Source organism: Culex pipiens, chromosome 1 (genome assembly GCF_016801865.2).
Source record: "Culex pipiens pallens isolate TS chromosome 1, TS_CPP_V2, whole genome shotgun sequence".
In the NCBI taxonomy this organism is placed as follows: domain Eukaryota; kingdom Metazoa; phylum Arthropoda; class Insecta; order Diptera; family Culicidae; genus Culex; species Culex pipiens.
Window position 1 is genome coordinate 59,496,988 of NC_068937.1, and position 23,899 is coordinate 59,520,886.

Below are 23,899 nucleotides of genomic sequence, written 5' to 3' on the forward strand. Positions count from 1 at the left end.
GCAAATGATGGAAGCTTAATAGAAAATTTCTGATAAAATTTAAAAGTGAATATTGCATTCAACGTGCCATTTTGATTAATCTAAACGGAGATATAAGCGATTGAAATCTGACGCACTATTCTCTGGCCCTGGCTCGAGCTTTATGGAATGGCACCCCAGTACATTCCAGTAAGGCGTAGTCCTACGCCATAAACCGCTCTACGGGGCTCAAGGATCATATAAATTTATGATCCATTGGAAGATTTCTTTAAACTCATATCTAAAGATAAGGCTACCAACTCTTGCTGAGCAAAAATCCGTACACTTTGCCGATATGAGACCATGGTATAATAAAAACTGTCATGGAATTATTTAGATAAATTAGCAGTTTGGGATTTACAATTATAAAACTGTGAAGTTTTTGCGTTCAAATTCAACTTTGGTATCAGAGTGCTTATGACTCGCACGTTTAAAAATATTCACAAAATAAACCGTGATATGGTGAATCAAATCTTTATGTTCTTCCTTTATTTTTGTTAAACGTTTAAAAGTTTACGAAGTTGTTTGTTTTTACGAATAATATATCGTTCTCAATGTTTTCACGAAAAAATTTCTGCAGTTTTTATTGAAAAGCTCCTATAAACATGTGAAACACAATAGCTTATAAGACCATTAAAAAACCCTAGATTTGTGATCGCAGCACCAAAGAGGTCCTAATATAAATAAGTGATGAGTAAAAAAAACAGACTACCTACAGACTTTTGTCAAGATTGTACATACACCGCCGTTGGGAAATAGATTGAGGTTATGTAAATTCAGAGCATTTTTTAAACTGCTTGTAATTTTAGATAGGTAAGTCAGATCTTGAAAATTCTTAATCCGCGAGAAAGGTCATTTCAGAACCTTTCTAAAAATATATTATATGGCAGGTTTCCATGCAAAAACCACCCTTTTTTGCAAATTGTGAAATTTATATGAGTTACGGAAATTGTTTCCGCATAATTGATCGACGCCACCAACATCGTCAGCACAGCCGACAACAGTAACCCAAACTGCGAACAAAGCTAAACTTCGTTTACCTCGCCGCGATTAAAGCAAGTAGCTCGATTATTGCTCAGTGAGCAAAACCTCAGTACCTTATGTGTGAGGCTCTGGGGGACTTTTCGATTACAATAAAATCAGAACGTTTTGGACAGTCAAACAAACCACATCGGCGTTATTAATTTCGAAACATCTTCCCTTCTACCATGGACGTTTTATAACTTATGCAACAGTTTTCTAAGCATGACTCTTGATGTGCTTTACTAAATCTTATGATTTTCAATAGGAACATATGGGACCCCAAGACGAATCGAATGAGGCCAATACAGTCAAAATCAGCTCAGTCAATGACGAGATATTCCAGTGACATTGATTCGGTAAACATGTCTACATACAGCCAAACACACAGACATTTTCTCAGCTGGTGATTCTTAGTCGATATGTATAAATGACGGTAGGTCTAGGAAGTCTTATTAAAAAGTTCATATTTCGAGTGATTTAATAGCCTCAGTAAAGTGAGGAAGGTAAAAAGCGATTAAATTTTTAGAAAGTTGTAAAAATTCCGTACAAATTCGTATTATGCGAAACATTTCGTACACAAATTCCGGCCTGTTAAAAAACCGCGATAAGTGTCAAAAATCTGTACGGTAAGGAAAAAATCCGTACAGTAGGTAGACTTATCCAAAGATATATTGAAAGTGGTTGCGGCAGGCATAATCATCAAGATTTACTTCTTCCGGCTTTGAACAGTATTGTATGTTTGTAAGTAATCATTAATATTGAGAGTGTCACCATATTTTTAACATCTACCCCTTCCCCTTTTTGAGTTTTAAATCTCTGAAGGGTTATCTCAGTTTGTATAACTTTGTTTGCTTTATATCAGGATAAGTCGAAAACTGATGACAAAAAAACCGGCTTCTCTCACATAACCAATGAAGACAACCGACCCCAACGGCTAGAACTTTCCTCGGGCCATTAGTTGCCAATTAACTTAATTACAGCCCAATTTGTCAATTAATCACCGATAATGTGACGATGGCATTTTATTTGAACCAAGTACCAGAAACCTCTATCGAATCGTTTCCTTTCCTCCCACCTACGCCGCTTTCCACTCGCGCAGCAGATGAATCGAATTTCCGGACGATTCAGAGCCCTCTGCTGGTAGCTTCCTGCTGCGTGCCATGTGGCTATCAAAACAGCCAAATCCAAAGGGATGAATCGCCCATTCCACAACCACCACCCATCCGCCCGATTCGATCGAGTAAAATGGAAAATAATCATGACGGCAACCTTTGTGTTGGGTCGTTTTCGCTTGGTTCTAATTTTATCTAAATTCACCTTCTCGAAAATAACCTGCATGGAGGGAAAAAAGAGACAGAAGCTCACATTCAGAAGGAAAATGGTTATCTGGGAATTTAGAGCAGAAAAAATCAATCATTCACTTTAAACTTTTAAAACATCAAAATAGTAGTTTATGCAACAAGTTGCATAGAGAAGACTTTTTCAGCGCGAGACGTAAATTTAATAAAACGTAAAAGTTTTGTAAAGCAAAAATGTTCATAACATTCATTGATATTTTGCAAATGTTTGGTAGAAGCATAACTGTAGCATTTTTTAAATTCTTTTTGATTGAAAATTTTTAAACTCAAGCCTGAAATTTGAAATTTAGTGTTTTGCTTCAGCGTGCATAAGTGGTCGAATTGCTTCGATGTCTCCGGCAAAGTTGTTCCCTAGCCAGCGTCCATGCAAGCTCATAATTGGGATTTGTTCTCGGTAGGCTCGAGAAAACAAATGCTCTAAATGTTCACCTAACAAGTAAATTTTGTGAAAATTTTCTCCTTTTTAATTGTTTTAACCAAAATTTTTTTTTGCTCCTTAAAATTGCGAACAAGTTTGTATGGCCAGACTAATCATGCAAAACCAAAAAAATGCGTTTTCTTTGAGAATTACTTCGGAGGATAAGCCAAGGAAAACGATCTCAAACAACACACATTATGGCGCATCCTTTGACTTGTGCTTGTGTTGGTACTCCTGCTGCTGCTGATGTGAAAGGTAAATCCATTAAGCACTTCCGACCATGTAATGCTGCTCCTCTTCTGACTTTTGGTTGCTGTTGCAGGGGTGGTTCCTAAAGGGGGTGCGAAAGCAAACATAATGTTGGTGAGTTAATTCGTCCTCCTCGAATGGCAAGAAGTTTATTTCTCAATTATGGGCAGAGGATATAATTTGCTGATCCCGAAAGAACCACTCTAAGCGACTCAGTTCTTGCCGCAGAGGAGAGGGTGGAAATATGTTGCCTATCTTGCAGGCGCGTCGTCGTCGACTAGACCAACCAACCCTCGTCGCTCGAATCCGACGGAGAAATCTGTTCCTCGATTTAATATCAAACATACATTCAAAATGTAATCACATAAATATTGTTTTATCTTGCGGGTCTCTGTATGTGTGTGAAACTGCTGGGATGGTGCTGCAGAAATCGTAAACTCACACATACAAAGCACTCACACGTGGTCGTGGGTGGATGGGTGAATGAAGAGCCAGGGACTTTTATCGTTTGTAACCTTCCTCCCTGGTGCTGCCGATCGATCTCTCTTCACTCCCCCAAGGCACTATTAGCACAAACACACACACAAACGGCAAGCAGGGCCAGGCTTCTGAACGCTGAATGGATGATTGTGATACTTGAACCGTAATTTATGTCAGATGAAGTAGTATAATATGTTCTTGTCTATTTCCGATTATTTTGCCTCTGGTTGCTTATTGGGACATAGGAATTGTTTTTGAAAGGTTAGAGTTTATATTGTCTCCATTTCAAACGATTGCTTGGAAAATTTTGAGAATGATTTTCCTTTCTCACTGAAGAAAGACAAAAATGCTGGTAGGAAAATTATCTTATTGTGAACATGTCGTAGACCCACCTTTATGTATGCTTATCGACAGAGAATTGAAAACTGAACAAATGTGTGTGTATGTGTGTGTAGCCAAAAGTGTTACTCAGTTTTTAAAACATTGGCTGAACCGTCTGAAGTCGGTCACATTCGACTTTGTTTAGAGTCCGACAGAGTTGAGAGTGTATCGACATCAAAATTGATTTTTTGATGTTTCGATATGCTCAATTTCCCACGAAAAAGCATGATTCGAAAAAAAAAGTTCTCCGATCGGGTTCAATTTTTTTCTGGGGGATCCTTGGCCGAAATAATTAGACCCGTATTTTTTTGTTTGGCCAAAAGGGTGACCTACGCCGTGTTAGGGTTGTCCGAAAAATGAATTGAATTGAATTGAAAGAATTGAAATACGCAACTTTTGTTCATCGCCGTTTTCGTCATTTTCCCATTTACGCGCGTGGCGCGTCGAAAAACCCAGTTTCTATTTACGAAAAATCGTATCTCAGAGTATCGAAAAAATAACTTCACCACTTTTTGATATGCTATGTGAAATTTTCGGAGGAATCCGATAAAAATATTTCCAGACATAGGCTCTTTGATCCCGAGACCTTCAAAACAGCATTTTAAGTTTTCATACGACCTTTTCAAAAGTTAATCTAGATTTTTGAAACGTTTTACTATTTTTCCCAAATAGCCAAACTAATCACCTTTCTTTTGCGTCTAGGACAGCTAAAATCGGATGAAATGGCGCGGAGATATGATTTTTTGAAAAAAGTGGTTTTTGCGAAAATCGACGAAAATTGCCATTTTTCGAACCACCCTAACACGGCGTAGGTCACCCTATTGGCCAAACAAAAAAATACGGGTCTAATTATTTCGGCCAAGGATCCCCCAGAAAAATTTTGAGCCCGATCGGAGATCTTTTTTTTCGAATCATGCTGTTTTCGTGGGGAATTGCTGTATGTTCGACGTCACAAGGCAAAACAAACTTTGATTTAGCTTCAAGCTTATTCTTTTCCTTGGGCTATCTCGAAGATTTTTTTATTTTTCCTCCTCTTGCCAAATCTATTTTTTGGAATATTCAGTTAGACCGTTGCTCCCCACCCCCCATCCCCCCTTTCAAAATTTGTCCGGTAAATCAGGGGGCAAAAAAATATTTTTTCAAAAAACTTTTAATGAAAATAAAAGTTAAATCAACTGAAAACAATCTTAAATGCATTTTTCTGCATTGGTAATCATATTAAGCATGTTTGGGCTGGATTAAAAATATTTTGATTTTTTTATGAAATTCCAATGCACAGCACCGCAAAAACTTTTTTTTTGCAAAAAATAACACAGCACCGCAAAAACTTTTGATGAAACCATGGCTCGTAAATTCAATTTTTAAACTCTTTTATTTTTTTAACTATTCCATTTAACGGTGCACATCAACCAGAGATTTTACACCAAGATTTTTTATACAAATACTTTATGATTTTCGAAACAACGGGAACTATCTATATTTATTATTCATCCCCTAAAGTACCGTATACTAAGCGATTTACAACAAAATATGCCTATTTTTACAATCAGTTTGTTTCAGGATGGGGTCCGTAAATTTGTCAATTTTGAAATAAGAAGACAACAACTTTCTTGGTTGCTGTGTACCCTTTCAAAATTCAAAGCCAAAGCGCCAGGTCCTGTCACAACCAATCAAGTTCATATTTGGGATTCTAACTTACTACACCTAGGGGATCATGCCCTGAAATGCCCGCAAAGTTGACCCATTTTGTTTCATCCTAATGAAATATAGGTATAATGTTTGTGGAATCACATTTTGATTATTTGAAAAAAAAAACGTTTCATTTTTTACTATTTTGTAAAAAACATATTTGGCGTTCATTTCTGATAGTTTACTAATTCTTAATGCTAATTCTGCTCATATTCTCCTTTCACTCCACAAGACATCCAATACCCATTACAACACGCTTAGTGGCGCGATAGTCTCGGGAGATTGCGGAACGAAGAAACACGGTTGAACTAAATACGCACTCGGCGAGATTTTATGTGAGCAATAAATTTTATTTTAAAGTAATTGATATTTATTAGTATTACGCTGGCGTAATTGCGCGATGACTGCAGGAGCAGTGGCGTTGAATTGTGAAAGTAAAAGAGGAGAAGGGGGGATGGTGGTGACTACATTCGCTATCATCACCATCATGATCATCATGAGCTGAAATTTGTGGCCTGTCAGGGTGTTTAACCAACCAACCAGACACACACACATTTGCCCACCGCCGAGGAAAGGTGTGCTGAGCACTCCGCATTTGACGCAGTGTATAATAAGGGGTTGAAGTGCCCAAGCAAATAGCTTGGAGGGAAATTAAAATGAATTGGCACAGCGCCTGATTCCAGCTCGATACAGATCTGGTTAGCTAAATGTATATATCGGCGATTTTAAGCTACTAAACTTGCATGAAAAGGGTTAGCATTATAATTTTCTAGAAGTTTATGTTCATATTTTTTACCTTTTTAATAATATTACAAATAATAAAAATAATAATTTAGTTTCAATAAATCAATAATATGAGAAAGTAGGTATGCCATTTTCAGTTAAAACAGTTTATAAAAAATCCGGGCTCAACCGGGATTTGAACCCGGGACCTCTCGCACCCAAAGCGAGAATCATACCCCTAGACCATTGAGCCACATATATAAGATGAATAATATTTGATGTTGCAATGACATGGTAAAACTTCTGCTGTATATCGCTTCTAAAGCGATCATTAATTGAATTACACTCAACCCCCGGTGGTTGGTCACTTTTTCGTTTGACACTTTTTTTTAGTTTGTACCCCGTTGGTTGGTCAAAGTCAAACTAAAAAGTGCCGAACTGTCACTTTTTACACGGCGCTCACGCACATTATCAAACCAAACGTTTGGTAGTGTGTGTGTGAACTTCGTGTAAAAGGGGTGTCAAACTAAAAAGTGACCCCGTTCGTTTGACAACAGTTGGTGTCAAACCATCGTGGTTTGAGTGTATATGTTTCCATCTGAAAAAATAACAATAGAATGTAATAAGGCCGATTAAAATATTTGTTTTGTGTTTGTGTCCAATTGCTTTGATTTTAAAAATTTAAGAAAAAAGTATAGCTCTCTGGATTTTTCAGTCAACACTTTGGATAGAATGGGACTTACATATACTTTTAAAGATATGTACTAGAATAAAACAAACAAACTCCTTCTAGTTTTTTTTATAAAATAAATTGAATCATCTTTATTGAAAAAAATCCTTTTTTATTATTACTGTTTCCTTGAATAAAAATGTGTGCGTGCGCGTGTATTTTTTACCGAGTCAGAAAACACTTCTCAGGTAGTGTGAAAATGGGGAACTTCACTATACCTCTCTTTGATCGCCGTGCCCTTTCCCCCGGTGTTCGAATTTCGAACCAAATTTACCAGATTTCTAACATTCTTTGAAATTACTCCAAAATCCAAGCTGGAAACCCCGATACGACCGAAAATAAATCTTTTCTTTGTACAATTTGTAATGAAAATACAGCAAAACATTGCCCGGATACGAATATGAGTATTAAACAATGCAAAATATAGATTATTAAATGAATAAGCTGTTTATTACCCAATAGGTTCCGAAAATTATTTTTTCAATCCTCTGCCACATTACACAATTACATTTTAAAACATTTTAGAATCAATCACATTGTAGAAAACAGTTCTCTGAACAAGTTCCATAAAAAAAGTTTCAGTTTTGGTTCAATATAAGCAGAGATATGCCCAATTTCCTGAAATAAATAGTGCCTTTCTCCAAAATTTCTTAATTTAATTACCTTTCACATGATGGGCACTGCCTACTAAGATATTTTTTTATGATGAAAATATTTTATTAAAACATAGAAATTGTTGCGGTAGATCGGAAGTCCATCGAGGTTAGAATTAAACACCGTCTTTTTAGCAGCTAGAAAAGCAGCTTTAAGGCTGCATATTGTTTATTAAGTATGTTTGTATTAAAATTAGTATAGATATACTCACAAAATCGGTATTCATCTGTACCAAGAGTATTGAATCTCCCGTGTCTAACCAACAAGAATATGAGCTAGTCCTGAACTGTTTGGACAATAAAGTTCAACTGGCTTCAAAAGACAATGCCCTCATTTGTCGTAGATAAATTTATGCTACGCAACCGAGTTGCCAGTTACACAGAAAATACAAGAAGCAAGTCTTCGCAACACTCCCCCGCGTGTTACTGGAAACTGGCGAAGCATGTTTATCGCCCTAATCTAATATGTGTGTTTTGTTTTCGAAGGATCGTGAAGTAAAGTGTTATGGCGCAATTTACATCCTGTGACCCTACAACTCTCTACAATTCGACATTGCGTGAGCCTATGTCTATTCAAGCACACTCTGCATAGTCCTTTACGCTGCACTTCTTTCCAACGGTCCTTAATCACCAGCTGTTTAAATTTGCTGCAACTCCATATCTTGTGAGGTTCTGCATTACAAAAGTAGCACAATTTTAAACTTCTGTTCCCTTTTTCATGACCCAGATTTGCATGCTGAACTCTATTTTTGGCCATTAATTTAATGTTCATGCTGACATCTATAATTGCGTCCACTACACCGGTTAGAAATGCACTAAATTCTTTGAGCGTTAAGTTTGAAGAACCATTTATGTACTTTCCCCATTCAAGCTTCAGATAATTTGGAAGTTTATCAACTAACTCTCGCAAGAGTAATGGATTTGATAGGTGTGCACTTTGGTTAGCGGCCACTAAATAATCACAAAAACCTTGCACTGCAATGCCAAATGGAACTACCGTTTCTAAAACATCTTCTTTCGGAGCCGCCATAGAGCGAAGGGTCTCGAGCAGCGAGTTGATGATGACCGCTGGTCTGCCATAGATCTTCTTCAGGGTTTCTATCGCAGCTGGCACTGTCGCAGGTAGCAGTAGACTGCCCTCAACGAACTCTAATGCCGATCCTCGTAGAGACTGCTTCAGACGCACCAAGTTTTCTTCCTTTGTGAATCCGCAAGCCTTTGTGGTCATGGTGAGCATGTTGATGAATGATGTCCATTCCTTGGGGTCTCCGTAGAAAGTTGGTAAAGCGTCCGCCATGACCTGCCTTGCCGCAGTCTGCGCGGCCGATGGTGTTCTGATATCCTCCTCGCCTTCTGGAGCTGACCAAATTGGCATCCTTTGCAGGTTGTCGTGTTGTGCAATTGGTGTTGACCGTGTTGATTCGTATTGTTCTCGATATACTGTACAACAGCTACTGCTCCGACTCGGTGTGGGTGAGCTCGATCTACAATCGTTTGTTGATTGTATCGGGAAGCTTTGTTGGCCCTGAGCGCTGCTCAGTTCAGTATTCACGGCTGCGGCGGCAGATATCAGCTGAGATTTTTCATATAAGAACTTCAGTTCTTGTTCAACTCGGCGTTGCCGAAATTCTTCTTCGCATTTCAGCAGTTTCAGCTGAAACTCTTCTTCTTCTTTTATACTGTGTAAACGAAGCGTGTTTACCTCTTCTAGAAGTAGAAGCCTTTGTTTCACCCGGGCCAGTGTGATTTCATCATCGGCAATTGGGTGCTGAGAATTACTAGAATTGAATATTCCGCTGTCTTGATCGAAGAGACGGTCATCAAATCTGGTAGATTCTCCATACATTTTGCTGTCACGCGATGTTATTCCATGCAGAGGATTAACCACGATTTTCCTTAAAGTTTGTTGCGGTAGATCGGAAGTCCATCGAGGTTAGAATTAAACACCGTCTTTTTAGCAGCTAGAAAAGCAGCTTTAAGGCTGCATATTGTTTATTAAGTATGTTTGTATTAAAATTAGTATAGATATACTCACAAAATCGGTATTCATCTGTACCAAGAGTATTGAATCTCCCGTGTCTAACCAACAAGAATATGAGCTAGTCCTGAACTGTTTGGACAATAAAGTTCAACTGGCCTCAAAAGACAATGCCCTCATTTGGCGTAGATAAATTTATGCTACGCAACCGAGTTGCCAGTTACACAGAAAATACTAGAAGCAAGTCTTCGCAACAGAAATTATAAAAAGTTTTGACGAAATTCATGAAAATTATTCTATAGCATTCATTACAAAACTTAGTAGGCAGTGCCCATCATGTGAAAGGTAATTAAATTAAGAAATTTTGGAGAAAGGCACTATTTATTTCAGGAAATTGGGCATATCTCTGCTTATATTGAACCAAAACTGAAACTTTTTTTATGGAACTTGTTCAGAAAACTGTTTTCTACAATGTGATTGATTCTAAAATGTTTTAAAATGTAATTGTGTAATGTGGCAGAGGATTGAGAAAATAATTTTCGGAACCTATTGGGTAATAAACTATGTATGACATTGTTTAATGCTCAAATTTGTATCCGAGCAATGTGTTGCTTTAATTTAATGACAAATTGTACAAAGAAAAGATTTACTTTCGGTCGTATCGGGGTTTCCAGCTTGGATTTTGGGGTAATTTCAAAGAAAGCTAGAAATCTGGTAAATTTGGTTCGAATTTTGTTATTGGAGGTCAAATATAGTTGGTTAGTGTCCCCAAAGCATATTGATAAGAAATTTGAGTGATATCAACATGAATGCATCGATTTTCTGTGACTTTTTTGAACAAATATTTCGGTATACCCCGCAAAATGTCGGGAAAGAGCCCTTCTGTCACGGTGCCAAATATCAGACATACCGATTTTTTTTTTATCTTTGAGGTCTCGAAAAAATACACCGTGTTAGGATAAACGCATATATGAGCTTGACATTTCGGTCAAGTACACAGAAAAAAAAAATCATGGTAATATTACATCTGGGAAAAAATAATGTAAAAATGGAAGGTTGAAAACAGAATGTTGAAAAAAGAATGATGAATTTTACCTCTATAATTGTTGAATAACGATTTTTTTTGTCAAACAGGTTTTACACAAAAAATGTGTAATATTACCTAATTTTTGATGAATATTCAACATTATTTTTGCTACTCGTATACTTGAGTAATATTCATCAAATTTAGGTACAATATTCAATCATCTTTTGACCCAGGGACTTTGACAACTGTCAAACTCAATGTTTTGAAAAGTGGTTGGCAGAAGCCTGTCGGATCGTGATTCAATCGTCGCGTGTCCGGGAGTTTTGATCGCTCACAATCGTCGCAGATTCTGTGCCGTCGTCGTTGTGTGTTTTGGTGAGTTTGTGTTGGGGCTACTTCCGGATCGGTTTGGAGGAAGGTGCCAGTGTGTCCGGGTGTTTACGTCCAGGAACCGTCGCAGATTCCGTGCTTAAAGTAATATTTGCTAAAAAACCAACCCGGGTCCTTAGAGCGATCAAGCAGTTGGCCGCTAACTGATTGCCGCCCACAAAGTACCCTGAAAGTCATGAAAAAAATATTCGTTTGAATCAAATGTTTTATTTACGTTCTCTGCAATGGATGACAGTTCAATACCTATCCTTCCACTTTCTCAGCCACAAATTACACATTTTTTAATGCAATAATATACATTCTTTCGTAAAATTCAACATTTTTGCGGTAAATTTCATCATTTTTGCCTTCCTCACCTTACTGAGGAAAGGCTTTAAAATCACTCGAAAACTGAACTTCCCAATTAGACCTCCTAGACCCACCTTCATGTATACCTATCGACTCAGAATCAAATTCTGAGCAAATGTCTGTGTGTGTGGTGGGATGTTGATCAAAAAATTGTCACTCGATTATCTCAACATTGGCTTAACCGATTTTGTCCGTTTTGGCGTCATTCGATCCGTCTTGGGGTCCCATAAGTCGCTATTAAAAATAATGCAGTTTAGTTAAGTACTTCAAAAGTTATGCTAAAAAAACGATTTTAACAAAAGTCCGGAAGATTGTAAAAAGGGTGGTTTTTGTGAGCGGCATGTTATACATTTTTAGAAAGGTATTTAAAAGACCTTTCCAACGCGTCCAAGACATTGAAGATCTGACAACCCTATCAAAAGTTATAACTACTTAAGTGTTATTTATGTACTTTCTGGAAGCCGGATCTCAGATATCAAGTTGAAAACGTTGTTCGGATCTATCATGCAACCTGTCGTTGGATAGGTCATCAAAAGACCTGTCCAATGCATTCAAGATAATGTAGATCTGACAACCCTATCAAAAGTTATAAGCACTTAAGTGTTATTTATGCACGTTTACAAGGCCGGATCTCAGATATTTTGATGAAAACGTTGTTCGGATCTCTCATGCGACCTATCGTTGGATAGGTCATCAAAAGACCTGTCCAATGCGTCCAAGACATTGAAGATCTGACAACCCTATCAAAAGTTATAAGCACTTAAGTGTTATTTATGCACTTTTTCGAAGCCGGATCTCAGATATTTTGATGAAAACGATGTCCGGATCTATCATGCGACTTGTCGTTGGATAGGTTATCGAAAGACCTTTCCAACGCGTCCAAAACATTAAAGATCTGCCAACCCTATCAAAAGTCATAAGCACTTAAGTGTTATTTATGCACTTTTTCGAAGCCGGATCTCAGATATTTTGATGAACACGTTGTCCAAATATATCATGCGACCTATCTTTGGATAGGTAATTAAAAAGCCTTTCCAACGGGCACAAATGGAATTGGAGATTTGACTACTCTATCATAAGTTGTAAGCACATAAGTGCCCTGAAATATGAAGATCTGACTACCCAATCTGAATGAATGAATAATGAGTCAAATTGATAGAACACGTAAAGGTCCGCCCTATTTTGGATAGCATTAACTTTTAAATGTGAGGAAGGCACCAACCACCTAAGGGTGGATTAAGTAACGTTTTTAGGTAAATTTAATCATTATTTTAGGTAAATTTCATCATTTTCTGATGAAAATTCATCATTTTCTAAGGTAAAATTTATCATTTTTTTTTGCCACAATATCTGTCACCATTTCCTGATGAATATTACCATCATTTTTTTCTGTGTAATTTTACCTCTGGAAATGTGTCATTTTGCCACTTTACTGGTGTAATGTCACTTTTTCAGTCTAAATTGAGGTAAAATAACATCATAAAAGAGGTAATATTCAACCTTCCAAAATTACAGCTTCCAAATTTACAGTATTTTTTACTGTGTAGGGTTCCCATACTTTCCAAATTTAAAACCTTTCAGTGCTCTAAACTCTGCTGTCCCTATTCAGACTGTAGTCCCGATTCGCCCCAGATGACGGTAATAATAATTTTTACTCCCTGTTTGTTTTAGTCTTTACTGTAAACTGTAAGATAAATCAATTAAAGAAACTGCCCGATGAAAGTACATGCTTTTCTTCAAATAGCTGAAACTATTAGTTTTGCAATTCCCACGTGAAACTACTTTCATTTCCTGTCATTCTTGAACGACGAAAAAGCCTACTTTTCTGTACCAAAAATAACAGAATCGAATAGTTACTTTTCAAAATAAATACTGAAAAGTTCTACTTTTCAGCACTGAAATGGGTGCTAAAAAGTTGAACTTTTTAGCAAAAGAGCAATTCTCTACAAAACCGGCCGATTTCGACCATTTTAATTTTTTGTATTTTTTGATTTGGCTCAAACTTTGTGGGGGCCTTCCCTATGACCAAAGAAGCCATTTTGCATCATTAGTTTGTCCATATAAATTTCCATACAAATTTGGCAGCTGTTCATACAAAAATGGTACGTAAATATTCGAAAATCTGTAACTTTTGAAGGAATTTTTTGATCATTTTGGTGTCTTCGGCAAAGTTGTAGGTATTGTTAAGGACTATTTAGAAAAAAATAGGTACACGGAAAAAAAAATTCCCGATTTTTTTATTAACTTTTTTTTCACAAAAACTCAAATTCCCAAAATACGTATTTTTTGATTTTCAAGATTTTTTGATATGTTTTAGGGGACAAAAATCCGCAACTTTTGAGCTATAGAGAAACATGGTCAAAAAATCTGCCGCCGAGTTATGATTTTTTGAAAAACTGGTGATTTTTGGAAAAAATCGAAATTTCATACATCAAATTTTTTTGACCTCATTTTTTAATGCAAAATTGAATTTGCAATCGAAAAGTACTTCACGGATTTTTTGATAAAGGGCTCCGTTTTCAAGATATCGTCGCTTCTGTGCTATCTTGTGACAAACGCCATTTTGGTCGAAAATGAGTTAATGATGGCGTTTCATTAAACTTAACAAACGCTACAAGATGCCATCACCCGATTTTTGAAATTCGTTTCCGTTTCCGGGATATCGTTGGGCACACTTGTGACATAGACCAGTTTCTCAACAAATTTTCTGTGCTATCTTGTGACACGTGCAGAGGCAAAAGCAAGCTATAAAACTGTATGGTACCAACAGATGTCACTACACATTTATGTCTAATTTTATAACACCACGTATCACAAGAGAGCACAACATTTTTGAATTGAAAATGTACTATACGTGTCACAAGTGTGTTCCTAAAGGGCTATTTGAATGTTAATGGAGTTTTGTATGGCGGTTGTCACAAGTGTGCCACCAATATTTTGATGGCGATTTGTATGGCGGTTGTCACAAGTGTGCCACCAATATTTTGATGGCGATTTGTATGGCGGTTGTCACAAGTGTGCCACCAATATTTTGATGGCGATTTGTATGGCGGTTGTCACAAGTGTGCCACCAATATTTTGATGGAGTTTTGTATGGCGGTTGTCACAAGTGTGCCACCAATATTTTGATGGCGATTTGTATGGTGGTTGTCACAAGTGTGCCACCAATATTTTGATGGAGTTTTGTATGGCGGTTGTCACAAGTGTGCCACCAATATTTTGATAGCGATTTGTTTGGCGGTTGTCACAAGTGTGCCACCAATATTTTGATGGAGATTTGTATGGCGATTGTCACAAGTGTGCCACCAATATTTTGATGGCGATTTGTATGGCGGTTGTCACAAGTGTGCCACCAATATTTTGATGGAGTTTTGTATGGCGGTTGTCACAAGTGTGCCACCAATATTTTGATGGCGATTTGTATGGCGGTTGTCACAAGTGTGCCACCAATATTTTGATGGAGTTTTGTATGGCGGTTGTCACAAGTGTGCCACCAATATTTTGATGGCGATTTGTATGGTCGTTGTCACAAGTGTGCCACCAATATAACATTAGCCTGTCCCATTTTGAGGTCATGTCGAGGAATTTCAGGTGCTCACTTCTTAAATGATAGATTATGATGTTAGGAACAATGTTTTCTTAGACAAGAAAAAATAATAAAATACTTTCTCGCACCCCCTAGTCGATTTACTGAAAAAAGTCACTTTTTTGAACAAATTTTCTAAAATCGCTTGGAATCAATACAAAAACTGTTTCGATCAGGTGTGTATTATCTTCAAACGATAGGTTTTTGTCCATAGATTAAGATGCACTATCAATATTGGACCAAAATTTAAGTTTTTGGACTCTCCCAGGCGGATTTGTGTCGAAAAAATCGATTTTTTTCGAATTTTTTTTCAGAAATGTTCATTTAATTTAGGGTAGCCTATTTTTCCCAGTAAAACCAATACATGCAGCTTGTAGGAAATTTAATGGCGAACATTTTTCCCTCTGAGAAAATGCAATTTCGACACTCCAGAGCCGAGATATTTGAGTTTTAGTGAGGAAAAAAGTGCCAATTTTCAAAATTTCTCAGAATTCAGAAGCAAGGCCTACTAATTACACGATGTAGCAAGCATATGTCTCAAAGGTCAGGGTATGCTTTTTATAGTAATTTTGGCCACTAAATCCGAATCTGAAATCAAATTTCATGTAAACAGTGATGTTTTGGAGCTACACCCTTTTGGAATGTTATTTGCGTGTTTAAGAGGCAGTTTTTGTAAATATTGCTCGGTTTGTTCTAGAGGTCGTATCGAGGTGCTCCGATTTCGATGAAACTTTCAGCGTTTGTTTGTCTATACATGAGATGAACTCATGCCAAATATGAGCCCTCTACGACAAAGGGAAGTGGGGTAAAACGGGCATTGAAGTTTGAATTTTCCGAGGATTTCGAATATGACAAAAGTGAGACTAAAAAGTGCCGCTATGGATGCCTACAGGACAATAACAAACGTTGTGAAATGTTTGTTATAGAAAAATCGAAAAACTATGAGATAAACTGCGATTGGCCAAAAAGTTATTACCGTAGGCTTATAGTCCATGAAATTCCCAAACTTTTGAACTAAAAGAGTATGGGTGTTGGAGTCTGTTGCAAAAAGATATTGAGGTTTAAAAAAAAACCATTTTAACAGTAATTTGCAAAGCTATGAGAAAAAGTTAAACCAATCCTGGATGTCTATGGCTCATTTTGAAGTGCTTCAATAGACCTTTCGAATGCATCTAAGAGAGTTGGAATTGATGGAGTTTTACTAAAATGCGAGCAATTTTAAGATTTTTTATGTTTTTTGGACCTCAAACTTCAATGCCCGTTTTACCCCACTTCCCTTTGTCGTAGAGGGCTCATATTTGGCATGAGTTCATCTCATGTATAGACAAACAAACGCTGAAAGTTTCATCGAAATCGGAGCACCTCGATACGACCTCTAGAACAAACCGAGCAATATTTACAAAAACTGCCTCTTAAACACGCAAATAACATTCCAAAAGGGTGTAGCTCCAAAACATCACTGTTTACATGAAATTTGATTTCAGATTCGGATTTAGTGGCCAAAATTACTATAAAAAGCATACCCTGACCTTTGAGACATATGCTTGCTACATCGTGTAATTAGTAGGCCTTGCTTCTGAATTCTGAGAAATTTTGAAAATTGGCACTTTTTTCCTCACTAAAACTCAAATATCTCGGCTCTGGAGTGTCGAAATTGCATTTTCTCAGAGGGAAAAATGTTCGCCATTAAATTTCCTACAAGCTGCATGTATTGGTTTTACTGGGAAAAATAGGCTACCCTAAATTAAATGAACATTTCTGAAAAAAAATTCGAAAAAAATCGATTTTTTCGACACAAATCCGCCTGGGAGAGTCCGAAAACTTAAATTTTGGTCCAATATTGATAGTGCATCTTAATCTATGGACAAAAACCTATCGTTTGAAGATAATACACACCTGATCGAAACAGTTTTTGTACTGATTCCAAGCGATTTTAGAAAATTTGTTCAAAAAAGTGACTTTTTTCAGTAAATCGACTAGGGGGTGCGAGAAAGTATTTTATTATTTTTTCTTGTCTAAGAAAACATTGTTCCTAACATCATAATCTATCATTTAAGAAGTGAGCACCTGAAATTCCTCGACATGACCTCAAAATGGGACAGGCTAATATAACATTCATTACACCGTAACATTCGTTACACCGTAACATTCGTTACACCGTAGTATGGTCACACCGTAACATTGTTACAACATTGTTACACCGTAACATTGTTACACCGTAACATTGTTACACCGTAACATTGTTACACCGTAACATTGTTACACCGTAACATTGTTACACCGTAACATTGTTACACCGTAACATTGTTACACCGTAACATTGTTACACCGTAACATTGTTACACCGTAACATTGTTACACCGTAACATTGTAACAACGTAACATTGTTACACCGCAACATTGTTACACCGTAACATTGTAACAACGTAACATTGTTACACCGCAACATTTCTTCACACCGTAGTTTTATTACACCATAAAATTGTTACATCACAACATTGGTTACACCGTTACACCGTTACATTCGTTACACCGTTACACCGCATCATTCCTTACACCGTAACATTCGTTACACCGTAGTTTGGTCACACCGTACATTGTTACCCCGCAATATTCATTACACCGTAACAAAGGAACACACTTGTAACACCCCGGTCGGAAATGGCGGACGCATTTCTGGCGTTCGTCTGGGGGCTTGCGCCAGCCATCTGGCAGAAATTCTCCCAGATTTGCCCCAGATTTCTGCCATGATTTCTGGCGAATATGACACAAACCGGTCGTGCACGGTTCAACCGATTGAACCGGTTGATTTTGCTGCCAGACAGCTGGCTGAAATTTTGCCCGATTTTCGCCAGATTCGTCTGGCGTTACGCAAAACTTGGCTAGAATAAGTGTGCCACACGCAAAAAAGTCCGTTCGCGTAAACGTGAACAACGTACCATGAAAATAGGAAACAAAGCAAATTTTATGATAAGATTTTGCACCGTGAACAAATGCATGATTGCAACCGATTTCCATGAACGTTTGTTCACGAAAAACCGTAACGCCAGGTCTGGTTACGTTTTTCCTGATCTCGTATTCATAAACTTCGTTCATGGTAATGGGAAACAAATCATACATTTGTTCACGCTCATGCGAACAAAAAGCATGATTTTTTTCTTCGGGGGAATTTTGTGGGCGTTGCCACAGCTTTGAAACAGAGGCGAAGAACGTTCAGAAATCCTTATACGGAAAAGTGACAGTTGCAGGGTATCATTCAATTATTACGTGATGAACTATTTAATTTTGGCCCGGGTACGGATATATTTATCTGCAATCAGTTATTCGCATACCAAAATTAGATAATTTAACCGATTTTGGATTTTTTGGCCGCAGATGAAAGATACTAAGAACCTGCTTTATTGGAGCAATGCCGACGGAACCTGGTCCAACCTGGCCACTCCGGAACGGGTCACCGGTAACCGGTGGCCACTTGGGGACACTTCGGAATTTGCAAGGAACCATGTAATGCGACATATCAAAATTTATCAAATTAAAAACTATGACCATTACAAGTGATGCCAACGTCCTCTGGCCCAACCTGGCCACTCCGGAACGGGTCACCGGTAACCGGTGGCCACTTGGGGACACTTCGGAATTTGCAAGGAACCATGTCATGTGACATATCAAAATTCATCAAATTAAAAACTATGACCATTACAAGTGATGCCAACGTCCTCTGGCCCAACCTGGCCACTCCGGAACGGGTCACCGGTAACCGGTGGCCACTTGGGGACACTTCGGAATTTGCAAGGAACCATGTCATGTGACATATCAAAATTCATCAAATTAAAAACTATGACCATAACAAGTGATGCCAACGTCCTCTGGCCCAACCTGACCACTCTGGAACGGGTCACCGGTAACCGGTGCAAGGAACCATGTCATGTGACATATCAAAATTCATCAAATTAAAAACTATGACCATTACAAGTGATGCCAACGTCCTCTGGCCCAACCTGGCCACTCCGGAACGGGTCACCGGTAACCGGTGGCCACTTGGGGACACTTCGGAATTTGCAAGGAACCATGTCATGTGACATATCAAAATTCATCAAATTAAAAACTATGACCATTATAAGCGATGCCAACGTTCTCTGGTCCAACCTGGCCACTCCGGAACGGGTCACCGGTAACCGGTGGCCACTTGGGGACACTTCGGAATTTGCAAGGAACCATGTCATGTGACATATCAAAATTCATCAAATTAAAAACTATGACCATTACAAGTGATGCCAACGTCCTCTGGCCCAACCTGGCCACTCCGGAACGGGTCACCGGTAACCGGTGGCCACTTGGGGACACTTCGGAATTTGCAAGGAACCATGTCATGTGACATATCAAAATTCATCAAATTAAAAACTATGACCATTACAAGTGATGCCAACGTCCTCTGGCCCAACCTGGCCACTCCGGAACGGGTCACCGGTAACCGGTGGCCACTTGGGGACACTTCGGAATTTGCAAGGAACCATGTCATGTGACATATCAAAATTCATCAAATTAAAAACTATGACCATTACAAGTGATGCCAACGTCCTCTGGCCCAACCTGGCCACTCCGGAACGGGTCACCGGTAACCGGTGGCCACTTGGGGACACTTCGGAATTTGCAAGGAACCATGTCATGTGACATATCAAAATTCATCAAATTAAAAACTATGACCATTTTATGTGATACCAACGTTCTCTGGTCCAACCTGGCCACTTCGGAACGGGTCACCGGTAACCGGTGGCCATTTGGGGACACTTCGGAATTTGCAAGGAACCATGACATGTGACATATCAAAATTCATCAAATTAAAAATTACGACCATTTAATGTAATGTCAACGAACCATGGCCCAAAGTCACGTAGAAGTTGCTATATTAAAAAGTACAAAAATACAAAAATACAAAAATACAAAAATACAAAAATACAAAAATACAAAAATACAAAAATACAAAAATACAAAAATACAAAAATACAAAAATACAAAAATACAAAAATACAAAAATAAAAAAATACAAAAATACAAAAATACAAAAATACAAAAATACAAAAATACAAAAATACAAAAATACAAAAATACAAAAATACAAAAATACAAAAATACAAAAATACAAAAATACAAAAATACAAAAATACAAAAATACAAAAATACAAAAATACAAAAATACAAAAATACAAAAATACAAAAATACAAAAATACAAAAATACAAAAATACAAAAATACAAAAATACAAAAATACAAAAATACAAAAATACAAAAATACAAAATACAAAAATACAAAAATACAAAAATACAAAAATACAAAAATACAAAAATACAAAAATACAAAAATACAAAAATACAAAAATACAAAAATACAAAAATACAAAAATACAAAATACAAAAATACAAAAATACAAAAATACAAAAATACAAAAATACAAAAATACAAAAATACAAAAATACAAAAATACAAAAATACAAAAATACAAAAATACAAAAATACAAAAATACAAAAATACAAAAATACAAAAATACAAAAATACAAAAATACAAAAATACAAAAATACAAAAATACAAAAATACAAAAATACAAAAATACAAAAATACAAAAAATACAAAAATACAAAAATACAAAAATACAAAAATACAAAAATACAAAAATACAAAAATACAAAAATACAAAAATACAAAAATACAAAAATACAAAAATACAAAAATACAAAAATACAAAAATACAAAAATACAAAAATACAAAAATACAAAAATACAAAAATACAAAAATACAAAAATACAAAAATACAAAAATACAAAAATACAAAAATACAAAAATACAAAAATACAAAAATACAAAAATACAAAAATACAAAAATACAAAAATACAAAAATACAAAAATACAAAAATACAAAAATACAAAAATACAAAAATACAAAAATACAAAAATACAAAAATACAAAAATACAAAAATACAAAAATACAAAAATACAAAAATACAAAAATACAAAAATACAAAAATACAAAAATACAAAAATACAAAAATACAAAAAAAAACAAAAATACAAAAATACAAAAATACAAAAATACAAAAATACAAAAATACAAAAATACAAAAATACAAAAATACAATTGTATCTGCATTAAACTTATTTTTAGACGTGAATTTTTTTAATTCTTGAATTTTTAAAATTTCTTGAATTTCTTGAATTTCTTGAATTTCTTGAATTTCTTGAATTTCTTGAATAACTTGAATTACTTGAATTACTTGAATTCATGTTCTTACTTGAATTCATGTTCTTACTTGAATTACTTGAAAAACTTGGAATGAACTTGAATTTATCGAAATGCTTAAAATGTTTGAAGTACCCTCCAACCCAACCCCCCATCCTCTCCCTGTGTTGCTTTTCTCCCTCCTCTCCAAAAAAAACACATGCATGAGTCCTTGTGGGTAATGACCCCTCACAAAACTTACCAGAACCACCCGCCCCGAAGCCGAACGGTCGAAAATCCACTCACAAAACTACAACATTCATTTGTAAATCAAACTTCTTCGATAATCTTTTTGAAAATAAATACACAAACCAATTCAACCAATCAGCTGGTCAGCACGTCAAAACTTGTCTGTTTTGTTTCCAAGCGTTACTGGTCGACTTTGAAAAAGTAACGCAACTTATCGTCTTTAAACACGGATCACAGCGTCGTGAACTAGTTCATAACTTTATGAAGTGCATATCATGATTTCATGATTTTTGTACCATGATTTCATGAATTTGTTCACGTTTCCATGAACACGTTTGTTTGCTAAATTCGTGATTTTTTGTTCATGGCTACGGGAACGCTTTTTTTTGCGTGCAAGTGTGTCTGAACTGCACGACAAACGTCCGCCTGCGCCAGACGCTCAAATTTACCAGATTATTTTCCGAGTGGGACGTAGTACATTTTCAATTCGAAAATTTTGTGCTATCTTGTTACACCCCAGTCGGAAATGGCAGACGCATTTCTGACGTTCGTCTGGGGGCTTGCGCCAGCCATCTGGCAGAATTTCCCCCAGATTTGCCCCTGATTTCTGCCAAGATTTCTGGCGAATATGACACAAACCAGTCGTGCACGGCTCAACCGATTGAACCGGTTGATTTTGCTGCCAGACAGCTGGCTGAAATTTTGCCCGATTTTCGTCAGATTCATCTGGCGTTACGCAAAACTTGGCTAGAATAAGTGTGCCAAGTGTGTCTGAACTGCACGACAAACGTCCGCCTGCGCCAGACACTCAAATTTACCAGATTATTTTCCGAGCGGGACCCCAGACGGAAAAGGGGGGCGCCTGGCGGGCGTTTTGTCTTGGGCGCTGCACTTAGCTGCGCAAGACGTCTGGCAGATTTTCCCCCCGACTGGCCCAAGAATGTTGCCAGAATTCTGGCGAATATGCAACAAACCGGTCGTGCACGGTTCAACCGATTGAACCGATTGGTTTTTGTGCCAGACAGCTGTGAGTTATCCCGCCAGATTTTCGCCAGATTCGTCGGGCGTCACGCAAAACCTGGCTAAAAGAAATGTGCCAAGTGTGTCTGAACTGCACGACAAACGTCCGCCTGCGCCAGACACTCAAATTTACCAGATTTTTTTCCGACCGGGACGTTGATCTGCCATAAATCATAAAGGTTCGTGTCTAGAATGAAATAATTTTCCATCCGGGGTTGTTGTCTGTGCTTTTCGGATATGGGGAAAAACCGTTGATTTTCAGGGGTTTTCTTGATTTTTCCAACTTTCTTTTGATTGTATTTGTTTAAAGCGTGTTAATGGTTTGATTTCTGGTATTTTTCAATAATTTTTGTATTAATTTAGTTGATTAAAATTGCTTATAGAGCCATTTTACCAGCAATCACGAAAATAGCTGGAAAATCCAAGAAAATCGGGAAAATTTTAACCTTTTATTCCAAATAATTCAAATTTAAATAGTTTCTGATGAATGACAACATTGGATTTAAAAATAATATTGTTTAAGTTCATAAAAACATCAATTTAATGTTAACTTAGTTTGTATGGGAATTTTGGGCACACTTGTGACACGTAGTACATTTTTTACTTTCAGGGCACACTTGTGACACGTGCTTTTCTGATTTTTGTATACTTTCTGTACTATATCTTTTAGTAGGTGTTACTAAATGAGTTCATACTTGGAGCATTTGTTGAGTGATAGTGTACGGTCCGATCGCTTCATTCTGAATGATTCTATCAGTAACTGATGTGAAAATATTCAACTTTAAACTTTAAAAATCGATTTACTCGAAAAGTACTAAATGGCGTTTGTCACAAGATAGCACAGAAGTGACGATATAGCCACCGAAAGTTTGATTTTAGCGAAATATTTGCAGTTTTTCAATTTTTAAAAATAGTGACCATGAGTGACCATTTCTAAAAATATTTTTTTTTGAAAAGTTCAGAAAATTTGCTATAAAATTGTCTAAGAGACATTGAAGATTGGACCTCTGGTTGCTGAGATACAGCGGCTTAAAGAAAAAGAAACACGAAAATTGAAGTTTTCTAAATCTCACCAAAACAACCCACCATTTTCTAATGACGATATCTCAGCAATTAATGGTCCGATTTTCAATGTTAATACATGAAACATTCGTGAAATTTTCCGATCTTTTCGAAAAAAAATATTTTGAAAAAAATTAAATCAAGACTAACATTTTAAAAGGGCCAAACTTTGAATATTATGCCCATTAAAAATGCTAGTATTGATTTAATTTTTTTCAAAATATTTTTTTCGAAAAGATCGGAAAATTTCACGAATGTTTCATGTATTAACATTGAAAATCGGACCATTAATTGCTGAGA

At 36.7% G+C, this 23,899-nt stretch overlaps 1 protein-coding gene and 1 non-coding gene across 2 annotated transcripts; both read right to left on the bottom strand.

The window, feature by feature from the left end:
* Positions 1 to 6,520: 6,520 nt before the first annotated feature.
* Trnap-ugg (transfer RNA proline (anticodon UGG)) lies at positions 6,521 to 6,592 on the bottom strand. The gene has a single exon. It is a non-coding gene; the product is annotated as a tRNA-Pro (tRNA).
* Positions 6,593 to 7,820: 1,228 nt separating this feature from the next.
* Positions 7,821 to 9,929, bottom strand: LOC120425023 (uncharacterized). Its single transcript, XM_039589394.2, has 2 exons — positions 9,758 to 9,929; positions 7,821 to 9,703 (listed from the first exon to the last, which is right to left on the bottom strand). Exon 2 carries the CDS (start codon positions 9,566 to 9,568, stop codon positions 8,183 to 8,185), a length of 1,386 nt encoding a protein of 461 aa, XP_039445328.1. The 5' UTR covers positions 9,569 to 9,703; positions 9,758 to 9,929; the 3' UTR covers positions 7,821 to 8,182.
* Between the last annotated feature and the right edge of the window lie 13,970 nt (positions 9,930 to 23,899).

Excerpts from the sequence above, each read along its gene's own strand:
- LOC120425023 (XM_039589394.2), bottom strand. The coding sequence starts at position 9,568 with ATGTATGGAGAATCTACCAGATTTGATGACCGTCTCTTCGATCAAGAC.